The sequence below is a fragment of the Corylus avellana genome, chromosome 1 (assembly GCF_965113065.1).
Source record: "Corylus avellana chromosome 1, dhCorAvel1.hap1.2, whole genome shotgun sequence".
Classification (NCBI taxonomy): Eukaryota; Viridiplantae; Streptophyta; class Magnoliopsida; order Fagales; family Betulaceae; genus Corylus; species Corylus avellana.
Window position 1 is genome coordinate 18,859,546 of NC_142490.1, and position 22,869 is coordinate 18,882,414.

The 22,869-nt window shown below is 33.5% G+C and overlaps 1 protein-coding gene and 1 non-coding gene across 5 annotated transcripts; both read left to right on the forward strand.

Annotated features, from left to right (window-relative positions):
- The first annotated feature begins 695 nt into the window (after nucleotides 1-695).
- LOC132169331 (putative LRR receptor-like serine/threonine-protein kinase RFK1) lies at nucleotides 696-10,900 on the forward strand. Its single transcript, XR_015912628.1, has 24 exons — nucleotides 696-824; nucleotides 1,546-1,720; nucleotides 1,851-1,922; nucleotides 2,010-2,078; nucleotides 2,163-2,234; nucleotides 2,554-2,625; nucleotides 2,720-2,791; nucleotides 2,880-2,951; nucleotides 3,060-3,131; nucleotides 3,247-3,318; nucleotides 3,415-3,486; nucleotides 3,976-4,044; nucleotides 4,165-4,230; nucleotides 4,794-4,853; nucleotides 4,987-5,034; nucleotides 5,361-5,404; nucleotides 6,096-6,472; nucleotides 6,854-7,049; nucleotides 7,481-7,621; nucleotides 8,756-8,874; nucleotides 8,974-9,184; nucleotides 9,296-9,533; nucleotides 9,658-9,808; nucleotides 10,314-10,900. It is a non-coding gene; the product is annotated as a putative LRR receptor-like serine/threonine-protein kinase RFK1 (transcript).
- Nucleotides 10,901-12,044: 1,144 nt separating this feature from the next.
- Nucleotides 12,045-19,719, forward strand: LOC132168639 (putative LRR receptor-like serine/threonine-protein kinase RFK1). Of its 4 annotated transcripts, none has more exons than XM_088517199.1 (20): nucleotides 12,269-12,420; nucleotides 12,742-12,916; nucleotides 13,397-13,468; nucleotides 13,559-13,627; nucleotides 13,726-13,797; nucleotides 13,994-14,065; nucleotides 14,159-14,230; nucleotides 14,318-14,389; nucleotides 14,497-14,568; nucleotides 14,689-14,760; nucleotides 14,862-14,933; nucleotides 15,398-15,466; nucleotides 15,590-15,655; nucleotides 15,907-15,966; nucleotides 16,101-16,148; nucleotides 16,294-16,337; nucleotides 16,649-16,854; nucleotides 17,624-17,825; nucleotides 19,154-19,285; nucleotides 19,526-19,719. In XM_088517199.1, the coding sequence occupies exons 1-20, from the start codon at nucleotides 12,291-12,293 to the stop codon at nucleotides 19,576-19,578; spliced, it is 1,830 nt and encodes a 609-aa protein (XP_088373325.1). In that variant the 5' UTR covers nucleotides 12,269-12,290; the 3' UTR covers nucleotides 19,579-19,719. The 4 variants fall into 4 exon arrangements, with proteins under 4 accessions (XP_088373327.1, XP_088373325.1, XP_088373326.1 ...); XM_088517200.1 differs by having other exon boundaries at nucleotides 16,649-16,821; XM_088517209.1 differs by having other exon boundaries at nucleotides 12,270-12,420; nucleotides 16,649-17,025.
- Nucleotides 19,720-22,869: the final 3,150 nt, after the last annotated feature.

The following is a 22,869-nucleotide window of genomic DNA, read 5'->3' on the forward strand; positions in this document are numbered from 1 at the left end:
CAGCTTTGAATTTGGGGGGAAACCCAGGGTAAAAAAAATTTGGAGAGGGACCAATTGACAAAAAATACTTTAAATTATTATTTTTTTACCCTAAAATCTTTTTTTTTTTTTTTTTTTTTTGCCTTCAAATCTTTTTTTTTCTTGTAATTTGGGGGGACCAGGGCCATTGTCGTCCCTGAATCCGTCTCTGGATATGACATAACAAGTGAAGAACATCTGTCACTAGATATGACATAACAAGTGAGGAACATTAAATTTAATGTGTATAGAGCTCTCTTTGTTATATATATATATATATATATATATATATATATATATCACACCATCTCTTCTCGAATAATTTGGCTAGTCAAAAGTAATAACTTTGACAATTATGCAAAATGGTCAAGGAAATTGGCGCATGAACATTATTGGTTATGCCTGACTAATTGTCCGTACGTGCCTGGCTACTTGTAATTTTGTAAGTACAAATGTCTCTCTCTCAAAAAAGTAAAATAACATGAGAAGTACAAAACAACAACCATAAAAGGTCAGTGGCGGGCAACGAATATGTGCGAATTCATTTAATGTTTGCAAATTCATTTTCAATATTTCACGATATTTGACTTTTCATCTTCTACTTTTGCATGCAGCCAACTTGATTTAATGTACAAACAAAGAGTACAGATATGGGAATTCTCTGACAGATCGAAAGAGAGCTTGGAATTCTTTTGTGGGGGTTCCAGACATGTTCTTCCTCAAACATGCACTCTTTGTTTTGGTTGTAGCCCTGAGTTGCTTGAGCACACAAAGATTTGCTACTGCTATTGTGCCTCAAGATGAAGGTATGATGAAATTCTTATTTCCCTTTTTCTTTTTTGATTGAGAGCTCGATGAAATTCTAATTTTTAAATCACTCCTCTAATATAATAATTTTGTTAATGGGCAAAATTCTAATTTCCAGTAACATGTTTCACTTTATAGCTGTTTTAGGAATAAGAATATGTATATATTCCCTCATGGTGAAAGGCAAAAACATTTCTTCACTCTCTCCACTCATCACATGCTTATTGCAGTTCATATTAACGTACTAATTTCATGGCCAAAATATTAATTTAATTAAATTCATAATTTCATATTAGTTCAACTTTTAGGATAAGTAATAATCTAACATCAGAGTTGTTAGAACTAGTAGCTCATGTTAGAACGCTAGTGGTTGTATTATATGTTATGTTGTAACCCTGAATCATTAATAAAAAAATACAGACGCACTATCGGTAAAAGTAAGCACATTGCCGAATCACGTAAATCTATGCTTCAACTCTCTCTTGATCTTTTTCTTTTCCATTCCACATTATACATCATTATTGTGCACGGTACAACAAGAGTTTAGTTTGTCTTTAATATTTTTGTTAAATATTTCACGTATCGGACATTATTTGTTGATAGAGAATTTGAGCACACACGGAAAAATAGTGTTATAATGTTATTTTAAATATTGATTTAACATGCATCACTAACTTCGAGGTATGAAATTATAAGTTAGTTTATGTGCTTGTATTTCAGTGGATGCTCTTGAGCAAATTGCCAAGACAATGGGGGCTACTGACTGGGAGTTTAATCCCACCACTTGCACATTGGAAACGGTCGGAGTTATGTCACCGGAGCCGCCGGCCGATTCTGTGAAGAACATTACTTGCAATTGCCAATTTGAGAACAATACCTGCCACATTGAAGCCATGTATGGTACTCTATGTTTGAGGTCTTATTTTTTGTTTCTACAAAGAAATGTAAGAGTATTAATCAATAATTTTCAATTTGCATTTGACTTTGTTGCGTTTGTTTGTTGGTTTGTGTTTTATTGTTTGCAGAGAAATCAAAAGGTTCAGTCTGCCAGGTGTACTTCCACCTGAGCTGGTTCAGCTCCCTTACCTCCAAAAGATGTAAGCTTCATTTAAAAAATGCAGCTATTAATTTTCTGTTTTGGTTGCCAGGAAAACCAAAAACTAAACCCATGTTTTTATTGGCAGTGATTTTGCTTACAACTATCTAAGTGGGTCAATTCCAATCCAATGGGCTTCAATGGCATTGAAGTCTATGTAAGCATTATTATTTTCTTCTCAAGCATATAGAGAGCATTGAATTCTTTGATCAATTAACTATAAATAACCATTATAATGCAGCTCTGTTCTTGGAAACCGGTTGTCAGGGGAGATACCAAAGGACTTGGGTAACTTCAGCAATCTCACATACTTGTAAGCTTTTTTACTTTTTTTTTTTAACCAAAATTATGTCTTGGAGAATGATGTTGCCATTTTGGTCCTTGAAGTTTGGGAGGTTAGATTGTTATATAACTTTTAGCATATGATATGGGCAATTGGGTCCGTGTATGCTTATTATTGTTCCCCATTTTTGCTGTGCTGTTTCAATTGTAAGAGTTTCCTCTCTGGAATTAAGAAGCATGCAATTGCTTTGCTTCAATCACTCTTGAACACACTTTCCATGAAACACAATATTCTCAGCGTGTGTACAGAAGAACTTGCTGACAAACTGAATGGCAAACTCTTTTCTTAGGAGTCTTGAAGCAAATCAATTTTCTGGAACAATCCCTTCAGAACTTGGGAAGTTAGTTAACTTGGAAACTTTGTGAGTCACCTTGTAACTTCCTTTTTGAGATGGATGACCTTTTTTTTTTTCGAATGTTGATTTGTCTATTTTGCTCTAATACTTGTACTCACAGGATGCTATCCTCCAATAATTTGAGTGGGAATTTGCCAGAGGAACTTGGTGGGCTGGAAAACTTGACAGATTTGTAAGCTTTTCTGTAGTATGATACTTCACCAAACATATAAACTCATGCTGACATTGTAGAATCGATGCCATTTTACTGCACCTTGCAGCCGCGTGAATGATAACAACTTAAATGGAACAATACCAGATTTTATTCAGAACTGGAAACAACTTAAGAGACTGTAAGCTCCTGAGCTTTCAAAATACTGAATGCCTTTTAGGGTTTGATAAAAGTAGCATAATTGAGGCTTGTTAATTTCTCATGATTGTTTTCTTTCTATTCAATGCAGAGAAATGATTGCTAGTGGACTCAAAGGGCCCATACCATTATCCATTTCAGTTTTGGAAAAGTTAACAGATTTGTGAGTAAATATATTCTTGACCATTCTGTTTAAGTGACATAAATGTTTATAATAATTGATGAATTATATGGTTGTGCTTGAAGGATTGTGTTCTTAATTTTATCTTTACATACAGGAGGATTAGTGACATAAATGGGACAATCCAGTCTTTTCCAGATTTGGGAAACATGACAGGCCTTACAAGAATGTATGTCGAATGCTTAGTTTATTATATGTTCATAAATGCATGTATTTATCTATAATATTACTATCATAATTGACTTGGTCCTTTTTGGTCTTTTAGAATTTTGAGGAACTGTAATATTTCTGGTGAAATCCCTGATTACATCTGGACAATGAATCATCTACGGATTCTGTAAGGACAAAACTTGTGGTCTTTTTATACAAATATTGTATTCTTTTTTCCATTATGTTTTCATAGGAATCCTATTGTAATTCATTTTAATGTATTTGATATCTAGCTATCTCAATAAAAAAAATATATAAATAAATATCAATATCTCTAAGAAGCATAATTTAGTTTCTGATGAGGTAACGAGATTATGAAAAAGTTTAAGACTCAGGAACCTGGCCAAGGATGGCCTGCATTGGGCACAATGGGTGGAGAAAGGAGTGATTAGGGTTAGCTTTGATCCTTCAAAATCAGAGGTTCCATGTTTTATAGTTAATATATTCTTCCCTACTATTGCTTCTTTATGGTGCTTGGTTTACTTACATATACAAACATTAGATTTCAAGAATGACTTATCTAGATTTCTAACTCTTCATATTACAACAGTGGATTACTACATGTATTTTGGGACTAAGATACGAAGATATGCTTTTATGTTGTGATTTTGCACAGGGATCTCAGTTTTAACAAGTTAAGTGGAGAACTACCCACTGCTATAAGCACAGCAAGTATAAAGTTCATGTAAGTTATGATATTGACATTCTAGTTTTATGAATGCAGACTTTTGCGATGTGATCAAACCCTTAATCATGTCCTATTATTAACATTAACATACTAGTTGTGTGACGTGTATTTCATCAGTTTCTTAAGCAGCAACTTGCTTAGTGGAAATGTTCCGGAGTCAATCTTGATCAAAGGAACTAACGTGTATGTTTCTCATCTCGGATGCCTAATCTTTTAAATCTTCTATTTGGTTGGGAAATTGTTATTCTTCTGTTCTTTAATGTACAGTTGTTGGCTATGGTTTATCTTTGTATATGTCTTGATTTGTCAACTCTCACTGAAAATGAGGCTTGAAGTTACTACTTTGGAGATATATGAAAGTGTCACAACATTTGGTGGAAATCGGAGCATTAGATATTCTACTTGCTAGTGTTAAATAGCAAAGCAGTTACCATATTGAATGCACTGCCAATGTCGGGTAGCCGTGTGGGAAACTTGTATGGATACATTATAAGGATGATGGTTAATAAAAATATGCAAAACCATGATGTAAACAAAATTAATGAATCAAAAGATACACGGATCATACCATATTAAGAAGACTTCTGATATTGCTTTTAAGAATAATTCTGAAATCTAAAAAAGAAATTGTAGAGGGACACTTCTCAAATTCAGAGTTACAATAAGAATTGACACTCTTTATGAATAGAAATGCATCATTTTAAGAAGATTGAAGTATTTTTTTTTTTTCTCTTTTGGGAATGCAGGGATCTCTCGTACAATAACTTCACAAGGCAAAGCATAGAGCAGCCTGCTTGCAACCCCTCGTCAGTAAAGAAAAATTATTCCTTCTTTGTTAATATCATCATCTGTTTAATTTCACCTTTTATACTACAATAAGGTGAAATCAAGTACTAATATTTATTTCACTTTCTATTTTTCAAAATTTTGTTTCACCAGCGGTCTGAACTTAAACTTGTTTCGAAGTTCTTCGCAAGAAAGTGGCTTGTAAGTTTCTTTTCTTGTCTTCTCTAATTTGGCCCAAAATTATGTATTTGGAATTAAATGCATCAAGATGTTCTTTGGAAAAGAGAGGGTGTTGGGGAGGGGGGGGAGGGGTTTCAGGATGGTGGATGCTTGAGCAAAAGAAAAAAAGGAAATGATCTTCTACATTTTCCATGTGAAGCCAGTATACATTCCTTTTCTTCTTTGGCTTCGTGACCTAACAGTAGCTGTATTTTTCAACATGACAATCTTTTTCCACTTAGTAGTATTGACTTTGAATGATGTCCATGTAGTGCTAATCTTTTCCCTTTCTCAACTTATTAAACCAGAAGGGCGATTCGTCCATGCATGGAAGATTTCACGTGCCCTCGATGTAAGTGTGCCTTTTCAGTTTCTATCATCGAACAATATGTCTGTTTCACAATTTTTTATTGATTTTCCTCCATAATTAGCAAACTCAATCCCTATCATCTTTAACTGTATGATATGTTATCCTAATAAATAAATAATTAATTGAAAAGCAATTCAATGATCGGTGCAGATGGACAAAGTAAACCTTATGGACTACGGTTTTCAGAGGCTTATGTTGTTTCCCTTTGATTTTTGAGAATGTTGCGGTTCATATGGGTTTTAGCTTGAAAGTTTTTATTCTGATTTGTTGGCAAGATTTCTTTGGAAAAGAAAAACTAGTTTTTAAATCTTAAAACTTTGTTATTCAGAACCAAGAAAAAAAGATGCTTGGCTACAAACTATGCATCTGGGTTGCAATCTCGCTTACTTGAAATGAGATTTTGATTTTGAAAACTGGAACAATTGTAATCATCACATCCAAAATTTCAATAGCTATTCCTTACTGAGTTTTTTCCTCCTAAAACAACAGAGCTTCAATTTTAAGCACATGGTTTATATTTAAGGACAGCTATCCATGCAAGTTTACATGAATTTTCCAATTGATAACATGAAGTAGTCTGTGTTATTCTTTTGGCCTTTTAAATTCATCCTGTATCGTGGTATCTTTAGAGTTTGTTTTCTCTGATTTTTTTAGTGCAAATATCTCTGGGCAGATTGGCATTCTTTATATATCAATTGTGGTGGAGATGACATTGAAGAAAGAGACATTGTATATAAAGGAGATGCAGCTGCTGACGGTGGTGCTGCGAGATTCTTTCCAAGTGGCAACGATAACTGGGGACTAAGTAGCACTGGAGACTTCATGGATGACGATGATTTCCTAAACACTGATTACATTGCAACCTTGCCTTCACCAAACATCTCTGCATTGTACACTACAGCCCGCGTTTCCCCTCTCTCTCTTACTTATTATCGATATTGTTTAGAAACGGGGAATTACACTGTTAGTCTACACTTTGCGGAGATAAAATTCACAAATGACAAAACGTATAACAGTCTTGGGAGGCGCTTATTTGATATATACATTCAGGTAAGCAATCACATTTGTGTCATGTATGCTGGATTCTTCATACTGCCATACTGTAGTACAGGTGGAGCTGTTGAATAATATAACTGATCATACTTGAGAATTCTAGACATTGATGAAATGGGATGCTTTATTGATCTTTTACCATTTCCTTTTACAAGTTGTTTAACTTTTTTGGAAAACAAATTATGGTCTTCTAATCAGATTGTACAACCATCTGATATTTGATGATTTCTGGTATTCAGTCTCATTAAACAATTGGATTATTCATATTATTTCATGAGTCAGCATACATGTACAATGCACTGCACCAAGCTAGGTTCTTCAGAGCCCTTGCTTTGGGTGAGCTTGCTAAGATGGTGTTAATGGACTGCGGTGTTGCAGGACATATTAGTGGAGAAGGATTTCAATATAGTAGCTGAAGCTCCTGGGGTTGTTACACCAGTCATAAAAAAGTTTAATGCCAGTGTTACAGAAAATATTTTGGAAATCCGCTTCTATTGGGCTGGGAAAGGGACAACGCGAATACCTGCAATTGGAGTTTATGGTCCCCTGATATCAGCTATTTCTGTTGACCCCAGTGAGTTGATTCTTCCCTTTAATATTATTGTAATTCTAATAGTTGTCATCGTTATTGTTCTTGTTATTCTTGTTACTACTACTCCTAGTACTTCAACTAACATGATTACTTGCACAAGAATCAGTAAGACATTGAAAATTGATGATTGATTACATTTAGAGATTTCCAATACTGTCACTTGAATAAAGTTAAATTGTTTATTTGGTTGGCTTGGAGTAATACTCATAAGGAGTAATGACTATATGCCAGTTGAAATTTAATGGTTTATGTCAAAGTATTAAAGGATTTCAATATAAGGGGATATTGAAATCCCATTAGTAGACCTAGTTTTTTAATTTCAATTTTACAACTTAAATTAATATGGTTTGAGTTTCTTTCCTCATTGCCAAACTAACTCCTGATTAGCATAATCACTTGGTTATTTTTGGCAGACTTCATACCTCGTTCAGAAGGGGGGAAGGCGAAGATTGCACCAATTATTGTAGGAGTTGTAGTAGCATGCCTCATATTCTTGGCATTGGGTATCGTTTTGTGGAGACGCTATTTCAAAGCAAAGACTGGGAAAGAAAAAGGTTTGCGTGTAATCAGTTGCACAAATCATTGTTTCAGATAAAATCAGAAAAAATTACCTATGTATTCTTTTGGATCACTTTAATCATTGTTTTGTGCATGTGTCACACAATCAAGTAAAATCTCTCTCTCTTTCTCTGTTTCCCTCTACCACATTTTCATGTTACTTTTAAGAATGTAAGTGTAGTGTGTTTAGGGTCTTTAGCCCCCTTGAGTTTATCAATCTGTTTTTTTTTTTTTTTTTCATATATTATTCTATTAATCATTTAGAGAAATCATCCAATTATTTTTATTTATTTATAGTTTAAAGCTTGCTGTATATCTGTTAAAATATGGTATTCAGTTTTGACTAGCACATTAGGAGGGTTTTTTTTTTTTTTTTTTTTTTTTAACACTAATAAATTTTAGTGAAATCTGGTTGTTTTCTCAATGCATGCCTAAAAAATTGATTATGACTTACTCTTCCTTGAAAGGATAGTTCATAGTGAATTATGAATCTGTTCTAAGAATCATTTTGTTTCTGTTGGTTGGAAAACAAAAATGGTATTGTTGTAATTTCACCTTTTTGAATGCTATAACCCTCTTTCTCTCCTTCTCTTCTTCCCACTCCCATTTTTATATCTCCAAATCTAAATTAAACAGCTTTGCTTAATTTTGAAAAAGTATGTGAGCAGACTTTCTAAATCTATAGATTTTCATGTCTTAGAACTTGAAGGGAATCCTTCGATCGAGTTGTGGAATAAAGTTTGATTTTTAAAGTGTTTAGCATGTATAATAATGTCAAATGCACTATGACTAGGAAGTTTTGAGCATTTCAGATTCGTATGATTGCCTTATGGCTTTATCTGTGGATGTAGGTCACATACCGAACCACGTAAAATATCTTGTCTCATTTATTTATTTATTCCGCTATTATTTTATTTTTCCAATTGATTATTAATTTTTTCATAAAGCTCATTAAGTAGGTCAATGAAGAAAATAAGTCACAAATTAAACTTGTGTAATCTACCTCTTAACTGTTAGAACTTAAGGCTTGCTATGTGATTATAGAATTGTTTATAATACCAAAGAGCAACTTAGCAGTTAAAGTACCAGATTCACAGAGTCCTAAGGTATACTTTCCTCTCATTGGACAGATTTTAAAGAACTAGAGCTCCAAACAGCTTCTTTTAGTTTGAAGCAAATTAATGTTGCCACCAATAACTTTGATCCTGCAAACAAGATTGGAGAAGGTGGATTCGGTCCTGTTTACAAGGTATTCAAGCTAAACCTTTCGTTATAAGTAAGTCATACTATTGTATGGTTCTTCCTTAAGGAGTCTTAATTTTTCTTTTTTTTCATGGCTGGGATGTAGGGCCAGTTATCCAATGGTACTGTAATTGCTGTAAAGCAACTCTCATCTAAATCAAGTCAGGGAAATCGCGAATTTCTGAACGAGATTGGCATGATTTCATGTTTGCAACACCCAAATCTAGTGAAACTTTATGGCTGTTGTATTGAAGGCAATCAAATGTTGCTCGTATATGAATATTTGGAAAATAACAGCCTTTCAAGAGCCTTGTTTGGTGAGAATTATGCCCTGCTGTTTTCTTAATTGATAGTGTTATATCACAAAAATATAGTACAGGCTTAAGAATTACCATTACTTTTAGGTTAATGAATTTTACCTTCAATAGGCTCTAAAATCCATCAGCTGAAATTGGACTGGCCAACAAGGCAGAAGATTTGTGTTGGAATAGCTAAAGGCATAGCTTTTCTCCATGATGAATCGAGACTCAAGATCGTTCACAGAGATATAAAAGGTACCAATGTTCTGCTTGATAGGGACTTAAACCCTAAAATTTCTGACTTTGGGTTGGCTAGGCTTGAGGAAGGTGAGAAAACCCACATCAGCACCCGAGTAGCTGGAACGATGTAAGTCGCGATGTTTTCTTGTAACTGACCTTTTGGCTGCTTTAGTGTTATTTTGGTTTAAATCAGTATCTTCTTATGGTCAAGTGGACAATATTCATGATTTTTTATTTTCATATATATGCAGAGGATATATGGCACCTGAATATGCTCTTTGGGGTTATTTGACCTACAAAGCTGATGTTTACAGTTTTGGAATTGTGGCATTGGAAATTGTTAGTGGAAAGCACAATATGAGTTATGGGCCAGCAAGTAATTGCGCTTGTCTTCTAGATTGGGTAGTTCTCTAACTTTTATAGTACCCTCAGTTGATTGCATCTAGTAGAGATTCTTTGACTGATATGGTCCTGCCACTCAATTTCCATTTTCAGTTTTCTTGGGATATTTGTGTTTTTGGTAAACCAAAATACCTTGTGCTTCTTTATTTTTCTTTGATTCTTTGTAGCTCTGTATCTGCTCTAGAAATGATACTAGTTGTTCTTTCATTTTAGAGAAAAGCTATATACTGAACAAGCATCCACCCTCCATCCACCAAATCGGATGGGGCGTCCCAACCTAAAAACTCATTTCTGTCCACCAAATGCTACGGGGAACCACGCCACATCAAATTTAGTGGATGGAATGTGGATACTTATCCAATATATAACATTTCTCTTAATTTTAAAGTACTTTATAAAATATTAGAGCATTTTGCATATGTAATGACTAATTACCCCTTAAAATCACTTGGAAAACTTCCATGCTATACATACATATATGTATCTATAATGATTTCCGTTGCAGGCCTGTCAGCTGCAGCAAAATGGAAGCTTAATGGAGCTAATAGATGAAAAGCTTGGATCTGAATTCAACAAGGAAGAAGCAGAAAGGATGATTAAAGTAGCTTTCTTATGCACTGATGCTTCACCCTCAATAAGGCCAACAATGGCTGAAGTGGTAAGCATGCTGGAAGGAACTTCTACCATTCCAGAAATGATTCCTGAAGCAAGTAGTTATAGTAAAGATTTAAGGTTTAAAGCTATAAGAGACAGTAAAAGCCAGATACATAGCCAGAGTTTGGAAGGGAGTCAGGCTCATGTTTCAACATCAGTTGGTTCATGGCGTGGCTCTTCCTCCACTTCTGCCCATGACCTCTATGAAATTACAGATTTGGGTCCAAGCCATGGGGGGAGATAATGTGCAGATGGAAAGCAAGAGTTCAGATTTCAACTTCTGAGGAAGATCTATATCAAATTAAATTGAACACATTTCATTGATTTTTTTTTTTAAAGGTTGATCAATAAGTTGTATGTCTTCTGTTGTATAATAATATAGATCATCACTATATTTCATACTCAAACAATGAAATATAAGATATGTTAGCTTTCTGTTAAAAATCCCCTCCTCCTAAAGATTTTGAAAAAAAACAAAACCCTCCAAGAATTTTGGAAAACCAAAATAATAATAACAAATGTGTGAGCTTGCTGTATCAACGCTTTCTTATATTCAGTTTCCTTGATTATCATTTGGAAATGAAGATTGGGAGAATCTTGTTATATTGTTGGTAGTTCTTTAACAAGAAGGGAAAAAAGAGAAATGTTCTTCAATTCATTAAATCCCATTAAATTATTTATGTTGAATGTTGTCTCTAGTAAAATCAAGACTAGAACATTTCTCATAAACCATTAAATAATTATGGCGACTTTCATAATTATTTTTAGGAGAAATTCACTTAAATCCCTATGAACTTCTGTCGCTTTTGTAATTACCCTACACCCAAAAAAAAAAAAAAAATGTATCGAACTTCTAATTTTTGTAATGTCACTCATCCGGTAGGTTTTCCCATTAACTGAATGTGTCATTGTCTAAAAAGTTGGGGTGAGTAGGGCATGTTTGTTGTAGTGTTGTCAGGTTCCATGGTTAAGAATACTTTTGGCATAATTGGTCGCTTTCCACAGTTTGAAGGTGTGTAGGACATCATGTTTGTTGTGTTCTCGGTTTCCATGGATACCAGGCTCTAGGGTCGAACACAAATTAATGCTACCATATGTCCTTGTAGCTTGCTGGCTTAGCTTTCTCTGACCAATTAATTCCATATTGATACAATGAAATGTATTCTCTTCCTCTTAGTCTTTCTCTTTTCCTTTCTTTTTCCCCAAATTAATGCAATAGGCCCTTAGCATTCCCTTTTTTTTTTCTTTTTTTTTTTGAGGTGAAAATTCAGGCTTTCATTAACACAAGATCAAATAGTACAACTCTCTAAAATTACAATATCACAAAGAAACAAAGAATATTCTTCCATCCAAATTTCCTCCATAACTTTTTGGAGAGCTGCTTTTGCCAGGAGATGAGCTGCCGTATTGACTTCCCTTCATATATGCCGTATTATAATTCCCTTACATCAGGATATGATCATATATATAGAGGAGACATATCTCCATTTTTATGCAGAAGGGAAATTCTCATTATTGTATAGTTTATTGGCAATGAAATGTTGACTTATTTATGAAAAATTGAAAGGCTTCTTTCAGTGACTATCTGTTTGAGGGGGACAATACTAGTCAAAGCAACTGGTGCCTGGAAATTATTGGTTGAGAGAAGGAAACCTACTCTCCCTCAAATTCAAAGTAAGTAATATTCAAACACGAATAAAGCAAAAGAAAAATCAACTCAACAAATATCTGTTTTCTGGGTCACCAAAAACTCCACGTACACCTGCCTCAATAATTCTAAGTACAAAAGAACATCTACTCTAACAGAAGGAGAGAGCTTGGAATTTGGATGCTTATAATCAATCTTGTTGGGGTTCCAGACATGTTCTTCCTCAAACATGCACTCTTTGTTTCGGTTTTAGCCCTCAGTTGCTTGAGCACACAAAGATTTGCTACTGCTATGGTGCCTCAAAATGAAGGTATGATGAAATTCTTATTTCCCTTTTCCTTTTCCTTTTCTTTTTTGATTGAAAGCTCGATGAAATTCTAATTTGTAAATCATGCCTCTAATATAATGACATTAATTGCAAAACCACTCATACTTTGGGGGTGTAAGTGAAGTTTCTCAATTTAAATAATTAAATCTACTATTTTTTATTAGCGTAATTATGGGGTAAGTAACTGTTTAACATGTTTATTAATTTAAATGTTGATTTAACATACATTACTATATTTGTATGTGCAAGGGACTTAGAAATGTTGGCTAAAACATGTTACTGTTTGATGTGCTTGTATTTCAGTGGATGCTCTCCAGCAAATTGCCAAGACAATGGGGGCTACTTACTGGGAGTTTAATGCCACCTCTTGCAAATTGGAAACAGTCGGAGTTACGTCGCCGGAGCCGCCAGCCGGTTCTGAGAAGAACATTACTTGCAATTGCCAATTCCATAACAATACCTGCCACATTGTAGCCATGTATGTTACTCTATGTTTGAGGTGTTATTTTTTGTTTCAAATTAAAAAAATAATAATAATAATAAAATTATTCAAGTAGGCATTGTTTATATGCTTTTGTTCTGTCTTATTAATTTTTTTTTTTCATAGTTTTTGAGTAATACAATGGAAGATAATCCTGTCTTTCCCTTAATCCCCTTTTTCTTAATGGGGACTATATATGCTGAGCTGCATCCATTAGTCACTATTATTTTTTTAGATAAAGGATAAAGGTTTTTTTTTTTTTTTTTCAAATTGAGTTTAAAGAAATTCTTTCAGTTTAGTCTATTAAAAACTTTGTCCATTTTTGTCTTCATCCCACTTGCAAAAAAAGAAAAAATAAGCCTTATTTCCCTGAAATACCTTGTAAATATCAGTCTGGATATTGTATCTACCTTATTTCTCATTCTAATCATTTGAATTTGTTTGTTTGTTTGTTGGTTCGTGTTTGATTGTTTGCAGAGAAATCAAGAGGTTCAGTCTGCCAGGTGTACTTCCACCTGAGCTGGTTCAGCTTCCTTACCTCCAGGACATGTGAGCTACATTCAAAAATGCAACCATTAATTTTCTGTTTGGCTGCCAGGAAAACCAAAAAATAAAATAAACCCATGTTTTTATTGGCAGTGACTTTGCTTACAACTATCTAAGTGGGTCAATTCCTATCCAATGGGGTTCAATGGAATTGAATTTTATGTAAGCAATATTATTTTCTTCTCATTTTCATCACTTTCAGCATATAGAGAGCACTGAATTCTTTGTTCAATTAACTATAAATAAACATTATAATGCAGCTCTGTTCTTGGAAACCGATTGTCAGGGGAGATACCAAAGGACTTGGGTAACTTCAGGAATCTCACATACTTGTAAGTTTTTTTTTTTTTTTTACCAAAATTATGTCTTGGAAAATGATGTTGCCATTTTAGTCCATGAAGTCTGGAATTAAAAAGCATGCAATTGCTATGCTTCTATCACTCTTGAACACATTTTCCATGAAACACAACATTCTGTGTGTGGACAGAAGAACTTTCTGACAAATTGAATGGAAAACTCTTTTCTTAGGAATCTTGAAGCAAATCAATTTTCTGGAACACTCCCTTCAGAACTTGGGAAGTTGGTTAACTTGGAAACTTTGTGAGTCACCTTGTAACTTCTTTTTTGAGATGGATAACCTATTTTTTTCCGAATGTTGATTTGTCCATTTTGCTCTAATACTTGTACTTGCAGGATGCTATCCTCCAATAATTTGATTGGGAATTTGCCAGAGGAACTTGCTGGGCTGAAAAACTTGACGGATTTGTAAGCTTTTCTGTAGTATGATACTTCACCAAACAATAAACTCATGGTGACATTGTAGAATTGATGACGTTTTACTGCACCTTGCAGCCGTGTAAATGATAACAACTTGAGTGGAACAATACCAGATTTTATTCAGAACTGGAAACAACTTGAGAGACTGTAAGCTCCTGAGCTTTCAAAATACTGAATGCCTTTTAGGGTTTGAGAAAAGTAGCATAATTGAGGCTTTTAGTTTCTCATGATTGTTTTCTTTCTATTCAATGCAGAGAAATGATTGCTAGTGGACTCAAAGGTCCCATACCATCATCCATTTCGGTTTTGGAAAAGTTAAAAGATTTGTAAGTGAAGATATTCTTGACCATTCTGTTAAGTGACATAAATATTTTTATTTAATTGATAATCTATATGGTTTTGCTTGTAGGATTGTGTTCATAACATTATCTTTACTTTAATTACAGGAGGATTAGTGACATAAATGTGACAATTCAGGCTTTTCCAGAGTTGAGAAACATGACAGGCCTTACAAGAATGTATGTCCAATGTTTAGTTTATGTGGTGTTCTTAAATGAATACATTTTTTTATCTATAATCTGACTATCATAATTGACTTAATATTTTTTTCGTCTTTTAGAATTTTGAGGAACTGTAATATTTCTGGCGAAATTCCTGATTACATCTGGAGAATGAATCATCTACGAATTCTGTAAGGACAAAACTTGTGTTGTTTTTTTATACAAATTTTGTATTTTTTTTTTCCCACTTTCTTCCTTTGCAATATTTATAGACTTGAGTAATAACCTAATTTATGCCTCTGAATATGTGTTCATATGAATGCCATTGTAAATCTAATCTAAGAAGCATAATGTAGTTTCTGATGAGGTAATGGGATGATGACAAACTTGAATAAGACTTGGGAACCTGGCCAGGAATGGCCTGCATTGTGCACTATTGGTGGAGAAAGGAGTGATTAGGGATGACTTTGTTCCTAATTCCAAACCTGAGGTTTCTTGTTTTATAGTTAATATATTCTTCCCCACTATTTCTTCTTTGTGGTGCTTGGTTCACTTACATATACAAACAATAAATTTCAAGGCTGCAACAGTAGATTACTACATGTCTTTGGGACTAAGATATGAAGATATGCTTTTATCTTGTGATTTTGTACAGGGATCTCAGTTTTAACAAGTTAAGTGGAGAACTACCCACTGTTATAAGCACAAACACTATAAAGTTCATGTAAGTTATAATATGGACATTCTAGTATTATGAATGCTTACTTTTGAGACGTGATCGCACCTTTAATCATGTCCTATTATTAACGTTAACATACTAATTATATGATGTGGATTTCATCATCAGTTTCTTAACTGGCAACTTGCTTAGTGGAAACATTCCGGAGTCGATCTTGAAGAAAGGAACTAACGTGTATGTTTCTCATCTTGGATGCCTAGTCTTTTAGATCTTCTGTTTGGTTAGGAAATAGATTTTTATGTGTCTTGATTTGTCAACTCTCCTTGAAAATGAGGCTTGAAGTTACTGTTTTTGGAGATATATGAAAGTGTCACTACATTTGGTGAAGATCAGAGAGTTTCAATAAGAATCAAAACTCCTTATGAATCAAAATGCATCATTTTAAGAAGATGAAGTGTTTTATTTTTCTCTTTTGGGGAATGCAGGGATCTCTCGTACAATAACTTTGTAAGGCAAAGCGCAGAGCAGCCTGCTTGCCAGACCTCGTCAGTATAGAAAAATAAATTCCTTCTTTGTTAATATCCTTCTCTGTTTACTTTCACCTTTTATACTACTATAAGGTGGAATGAAGTACTAATATTTATTTCACTTTTGATTTTTCAAATTTTTGTTTCACCAGACATATGTACTTAAACTTGTTTCGAAGTTCTATGCAGGAAAGTGGCTTGTAAGTTTCTCTTTTTGTCTTCTCTAATTCAGCTCAAAATTATGGATTTGGCTTTAAAAGCATCAAGAAATTCATTTAGTGGTATTGACTTTGAATGATGTCCATGTAGTGCTAATCTTTTCCTTCTCTCAACTTATTAAACCAGAAGGGCGATTCGTCCGTGCAAGGAAGATTTCAAGTGTCCTCGATGTAAGTGTGCATTTTCAGTTTCTATGAAGGATTACTTTCAAATAATCTCTGGCTCACAAATGTTTATTGCATTTCCTCCATAATTAGCAAACACCTGGAATCCCTGCCATATGGAATATGGTTTTAAGAGGATTATGTTATTTATTTCCCTTTGATTCTTGGGAATGTTGTGGCTGATATGGATTTTAGCTTGAAAGTTTGTATATCTCTGATTGGTTGCCAAGATTTCTTAGAAAAAGAAACTAACTTTTATATTTCAACATTTTAAGAGTTTCTTTCTCTGAGTTTTTAGTGCATATGTCTCTGGGCAGATTGGAATTCTTTACGTATCAATTGTGGTGGAGATGACATTGAAGAAAGAGACATTGTCTATGAAGGTGATGCAGATGTTAATGGTGGTGCTGCTAGATTCTTTTCGAGTGACAACGAAAACTGGGGACTAAGTAGCACTGGAGATTTCATGGATGACAATGATTTCCTGAACGTTCGTTATATTTCAACTCGGCCTTTACAAAACGTCTCTGCATTATACACCACAGCTCGCATTTCTCCTCTCTCTCTTACCTATTATCGATATTGTTTAGAAAATGGGAATTACAATGTTAGTCTACACTTTGTGGAGACACAATTCACAAATGACACAAAGTATAACAGTCTTGGGAGGCGCATATTTGATATATACATTCAGGTAATAAATCACATTGGTATAATATATGCTTACTATGAGATTTTGCATGAGTACTTGATACTTGATCATATATACTATTGAGACAAGAGTTACAATAACTCAAGAGACAAGAGTTACAAACGATAAATTAACTTTATTGTTGTTAATGTAAAAGTAGAAAAGACTTGTAACGTTCATGCCCTTTCTCTATAAATAAGAGTATTGTACACAATAAAAAATATCAAGAAAAAATGTAGTCATGAAAAGGTTTTGATGTGTGGACGTAGACCATAGGCCGAACCACTTTAATTTTTTGAGTCTCTCTTCTTTGTTCTCATTTCTCTTCTCTAAATTATAAGTTCTAATATATACTTGGGAGTTCTAGACATTGATGAAATAGGATGCTTTATTGATATTTGGTTAACATTTTTGAAAGAAAAAAAATTATGGTCTTCAAATCAGATTGTACAACCATCTGACGATTTGTGGCATTCACAGTCTCATTAACAATTGAATTATCCATACTATCTCATGAGTCTACATACATGTGCTAGGTTCTTGAGAGTCCATGCTTTTGGTGAGCTTGCTACAATGGTGTTAATGGACTGCTATGTTGCAGGACATATTAGTGGAGAAGGATTTCACTATGGAAGCAGCTGAACCCCCTACTGATGTTGTTACACCAATCATAAAAAAATTTAGTGCTAGTGTTACAGAAAATATTTTGGAAATCCGCTTCTATTGGGCTGGGAAAGGGACAACTCGAATACCTGCAACTGGAGTTTATGGTCCCTTGATATCAGCTATTTCTGTTGACCCCAGTGAGTTGATTCTTCCCATTATCATTATTGTTATTGTTATTCTACTACTACTACTACTGATAGTGGTACTGCCACTTACCTTATTACTCGCACTAGAATCAGTAAAGAGATTTCCAATACTACCGCTTGAAGAAAGTTATATATATATATAGGGTAGGCTGGAGAGACCAATTGTGATTATCCTACCTGAACATGATTATAGTAGCACTTACCCACAGAAAGCTGTACACAAGAGGGGCAAAAAAGGTGCGAACCGCAGGCGTTCTCTCAAGTACGACTGAGTCATAGTTTGACCCAATCCCATCGGGGTATCAATGAGAATCCAAGGCGGTTAATATTAATCAAACATATGTGAAAATTCTCCATTACGGAAATTTGAACCCACGCCCTAGTACATGTCCTGACCACTTGAGAATTTTCTTGAACCATTGAACCACCACCCTTGATGGTGAAGAAAGTTAAATAATTATTTGGCTTAGAGTAATACTCATAAGGAGTAATGAATATATATATATATATATATATATATATATATATATATATATATATATATATATGGGGAAAATGCAGTTTACCCCCCTGAAGTTTCAAAAATTGGCAATTTAAACCTTCCGTTACTAATTTTCGTTAAATTGGACGGAAATTTTTTTAAAAAAGCTTGAGGGTAATAATGTAATTTCATAGATTTCCATCCATTTGGACAGAAAAATTAAATGAAGGGTTTAAATTGTCAATTTTTTAAACTTCAGGGGGGTAGATTGCCAATTTTTAAACTTTGGGGTTTAAATTGAAAAACCCCTAAAACTTCAGGAGGGTAAACTGCATTTTCCCATATATATATATATATATATATATATATATATATATATATATATATATATATATATATATCCCAGTTGAAAATTGTACCAACATCTGAATTTGACTTGTTCCCCATGTGAGAAAATCAAAACATATGCTTTAGAGACTTAGAGTAGCAAGAAAGTCGAATAATTAATCCTCCAATCTGTGCAATCACTCTGAGATGCCATTTTGAAAACTGCATCAAGTAGGTCATTGGTTTGTGATTGTGTTTAGTAGATGCAGATTGCTCATTGATGTTGCTCCTTTTGATGCTTTAGCTGACATGTTTCGTGCGGTTCGATCTGATCGCATGCTAAGCTACCACTAATCTATTCTATCCAGAAAGAAATGGAATTTGTTTTCCTTAATTTTCTTTCATAACTATGAACTTTTATTATTTAGCACAGCCTAGTTTTTTGAATTTCAATTTTAAACCTTAATTTATATATGGTTTTATTATTCACTTGGTTGGTTATTTTTGGCAGACTTCACACCTCGTTCAGAAGGGGGGAAGGCACTAGTTGTTGTTGGAATTTTAGGATTCTGCATCATATTCTTGGAATTGGGTATCATTTGCTGGAGGCGCTATTTCAAACTAGAGGCTTGGAAAGAAAAAGGTTTGGGAGTTATCAATCATTGCTTCACATATTTAATTTAATTGTTTGGTGGTGGTTCAGCCACTTCTTAGCACATTTTGAACATTGGGTGGCTCTTTAAAAAACGAATGTTAGTTTGTAGAGCTTTTTTATATTTTTTCTTAAAAAAAAAAAAAAATGAATTAAACTCAACTATTTTATGGCTAGAGATTTGTCTTACTAAGCCTTTTTCGCTCACCCCGTTTTATATTTTGTTTTCAGGTTATGAGCAAAAACCACTAGGAGGCTGGAATGGGGATAAGAATAATTATTGAGTCTATGGGCATCAATTAAATTTTTATTTAAGTGTTGTAGCACAAGACTTAAATTATTATGAATGATTTTTTTTAAGAGTAAATGTATTATAAATTCTTAAGTCAACACGCCAAAACTATAAAATCCCTCAGTTTTTTTTCTTTGAATTTTTACTTTCTTGGTTAATCGAAAATGCAATAAAATCCTACAATTAAATTTTTTTCCCAAAGGTTTAATGGGCATCATTCCTATTGAAACGCATTGTTTTGCCACGTTAGTATATTAATTTTTTATTAATTAAAAAAACAAAACAAAATTTTTTTGAAGGGATGGCCAAAAAGTCACCCCTAACCCCCTGGGGTGGCCGGAAAGCCACCCCCAAGTCCCCAACCCCTTGGTATGGGTGTTAAGTGAGCAAAGCCCTTGCGAGCGAGCTCGGGCTCGGCTTGTACTCGACTCGACTATTAAATGAAGCATTTCGTGAACAAATACTAGCTGAAATATTAAATGAAGCAAGCTCGGCTCAACTCGGTTATGCTCGTGAGTAGCTCGTATAATGCTCGAATTGGTAGTTGTTCACATAGCTGCTTATATTAATATTAAAAATTGATGATTTTTTTTTTCTTTTTCCTAATATATAGCATCATTTTATTATAAAATGATGTATATCCTCTCTCTTCGAAACCAAATGCCTTGTTGTATTGACTCATGCTCCATACTCGACTAGTCAGGCTAAGCAAATAATTTGAGTCGATAACTGAGTTGGAAAGCTGTCACCATTTTTATTCATTTTGTAAGAAGAAAATCGTTTCGTTGTAGTCTCGAAAGGGCACGATTAACCTACCATCAAATAATAATTTAGATAGAACAAGATTGTTTCTTGCTGACTTTGAACTTTTTATTTATTTATTTATAAATTTTGAGATAATGCTGACTTTAAACTTTGCAATAACATTAAACATTTAAATATGGGTCGTAGACTCGGCTGAGTACCATGATTACAAGATGGAATTTATTGAATTGAATGTACCGTTCACAACCTGGGGGCTTTTATAAAGTTTAATGATATTTAATAAATTAATATATGACTGTCATATAATGAAAATAATGTAACAGTAAAATTTAGCCTTTAAATAATCAGTGAGGACTTCTAAATAAAAAATAAAAAATTTGTGAGTTAATTTTCACTGTAATGTCATTATAATTATATAACAATCATATAACCGTCTACTAAATAACATCAAGGATGTCAGCTTCACAGCCTTAATAGGTCAATTTGCCCGTGTTTTGAAAGAAACTGGGTGTATAGCAGACAGCAGGTATGCTTTGGCTGGCTATGAGTAAATGGTTTGGTCATATTTGATAACCTCCTTTAGGCTCAGCAAGAAAGTTTCCTTTCTACTTTTCAGCTTTCTAGATCATGGATAGAAATTGGGTACAAATGGGCTCCATCCACAAACAAATCTCAAGGACACATGGTTAAGAATTAAGATTGCACGTAATAAAGTGAGGGCACTTAATTTTTACGATGACTCATTCTATTTATAAGATTGACTTAATAATAGTATTTTTTTTCTCTTTTAACGGCCATATTTTCTTTTAAATATGGTGGCAATTCTAATACTAAAAGACATAAATGTTTGATAAAACTCATATTTAAAACCCAACTTATAGGAGAGAGTTACCAAAAATTTATATCCACATAAATAAAAATGTATTTAATCGTGAGTTGCTTGTAGCACCCATATTTGTATATATAGATGAGCCAATCATACCCTCTATGGGGGTGTTTGTCAAACACCTTGGCACTATTCATTCTCCACCACACTATTCACTTCGTTTTTAAAAAAAAAAACATTATCACTTTTATATCTAATCATTCACTTTTTATTACTATTCCAATAAAATAATCACTACAAAACAAAATTTTTTACTTTCCAATACCACTTTTTTTATTTTTTCATACCAATCATTATTATTATTTCCTAAAAAATAAACAGTATCCTGAAAAATAAACAGTACTGGAGTGTTTAACAAACACCCCCATAGTATGTCCCATGTTCTCTGTCCCCTTATTTTGGCTTTCCTAGAATGTTCCGAAGACCAATCTGCATGGGAGAATTGATGACTGAAAGTACGATAAAGACAGGTTCATGCATGTGCCTATTATATGACCAATCTAACTTGGACTTGGCCAAACGTTGAAAAATATCAAATTAAAAAAAAAAAAAAAAAAAAAAAAAAAAAAAGAAACCCAAAAAAAAAAAGAAAAAAAGCTAACCCTTTTTTGATTGAGATACACTTGTTAATAAGAAATTGAATTCATTCAAAGAAAGCTTGTCACGTACGTTTGGTGATCAACTCAGGCTTCAGTTTGGCTTATACAAGTTAAAACTTCTTTCTCAACCCCAATGTTTCTTCTGCTTTTTTTTTGGGGGGGAGGGGGGTGGTGAAGCAGAAAAAACTTACCCCACCAACCCCTCATATTTTTTATTTTTTATTTTTTATTTTTTATTTTTTTGAGTAAAACTACTTAACCTCTTTAAACTATCACCTAATGACAATTTACTTCACAAACTATCAATTACGATAATTTACCTCTCAAACTACCAAAATAATGACAAGCAAAATGAAGAAATTATCCCTATAGAATTTTCAATAAGACAAACATACCCTTAAAAATTTGAAAAAAAAAATTAATATTTTTGTTTTTATTTTAGTAAGGGTAATTTTGTCATTTTGTTAAAAGTGGGGGTACATTGTTATTGTTTTGGTAGTTTTAAGGGTAAATTGTCACAATTAATAATTTGGAGGGTAAATTATCATTGGAATGGTAGTTGAGGGGGTTAAGTGAACTTTACCCTATTTTTTTTAAAGAAAAAAAATATATTTAAGAAAAACCGTAACTTTCTTAAATTGTAAATGAGTCGCTACTAAAGCATTTAAAGCATGTTCTCTTTATTCTTCTTTTCTCTTTTTCCTAAGCAAATCACACCCTAATCTTGGAACTGAATAGGAGAGAGAGGCTTTGAAATGGAACTCACAATGGCCCTGTTTGTCAATGGCCTTGGGCTGTTACTGTATTAGGGCTGGTACTGTAGCATTTTTTTTGGGTATATGTGTTTAACTGATTTTAGTGAAAATATTTTGTGGAGAAAAGTTAAAAAAATATATTTTATATGGAAAAGGGTAAAAAATTTGTTTTATTGTAATTTTTTTATTTGAATAATAATAAAAAAAAATGACTGATGTGGTATAAAAAGTAGAGATGTTGAAATTAATTTTAAGGTGAAATTGTTTTTTTTTGGGAT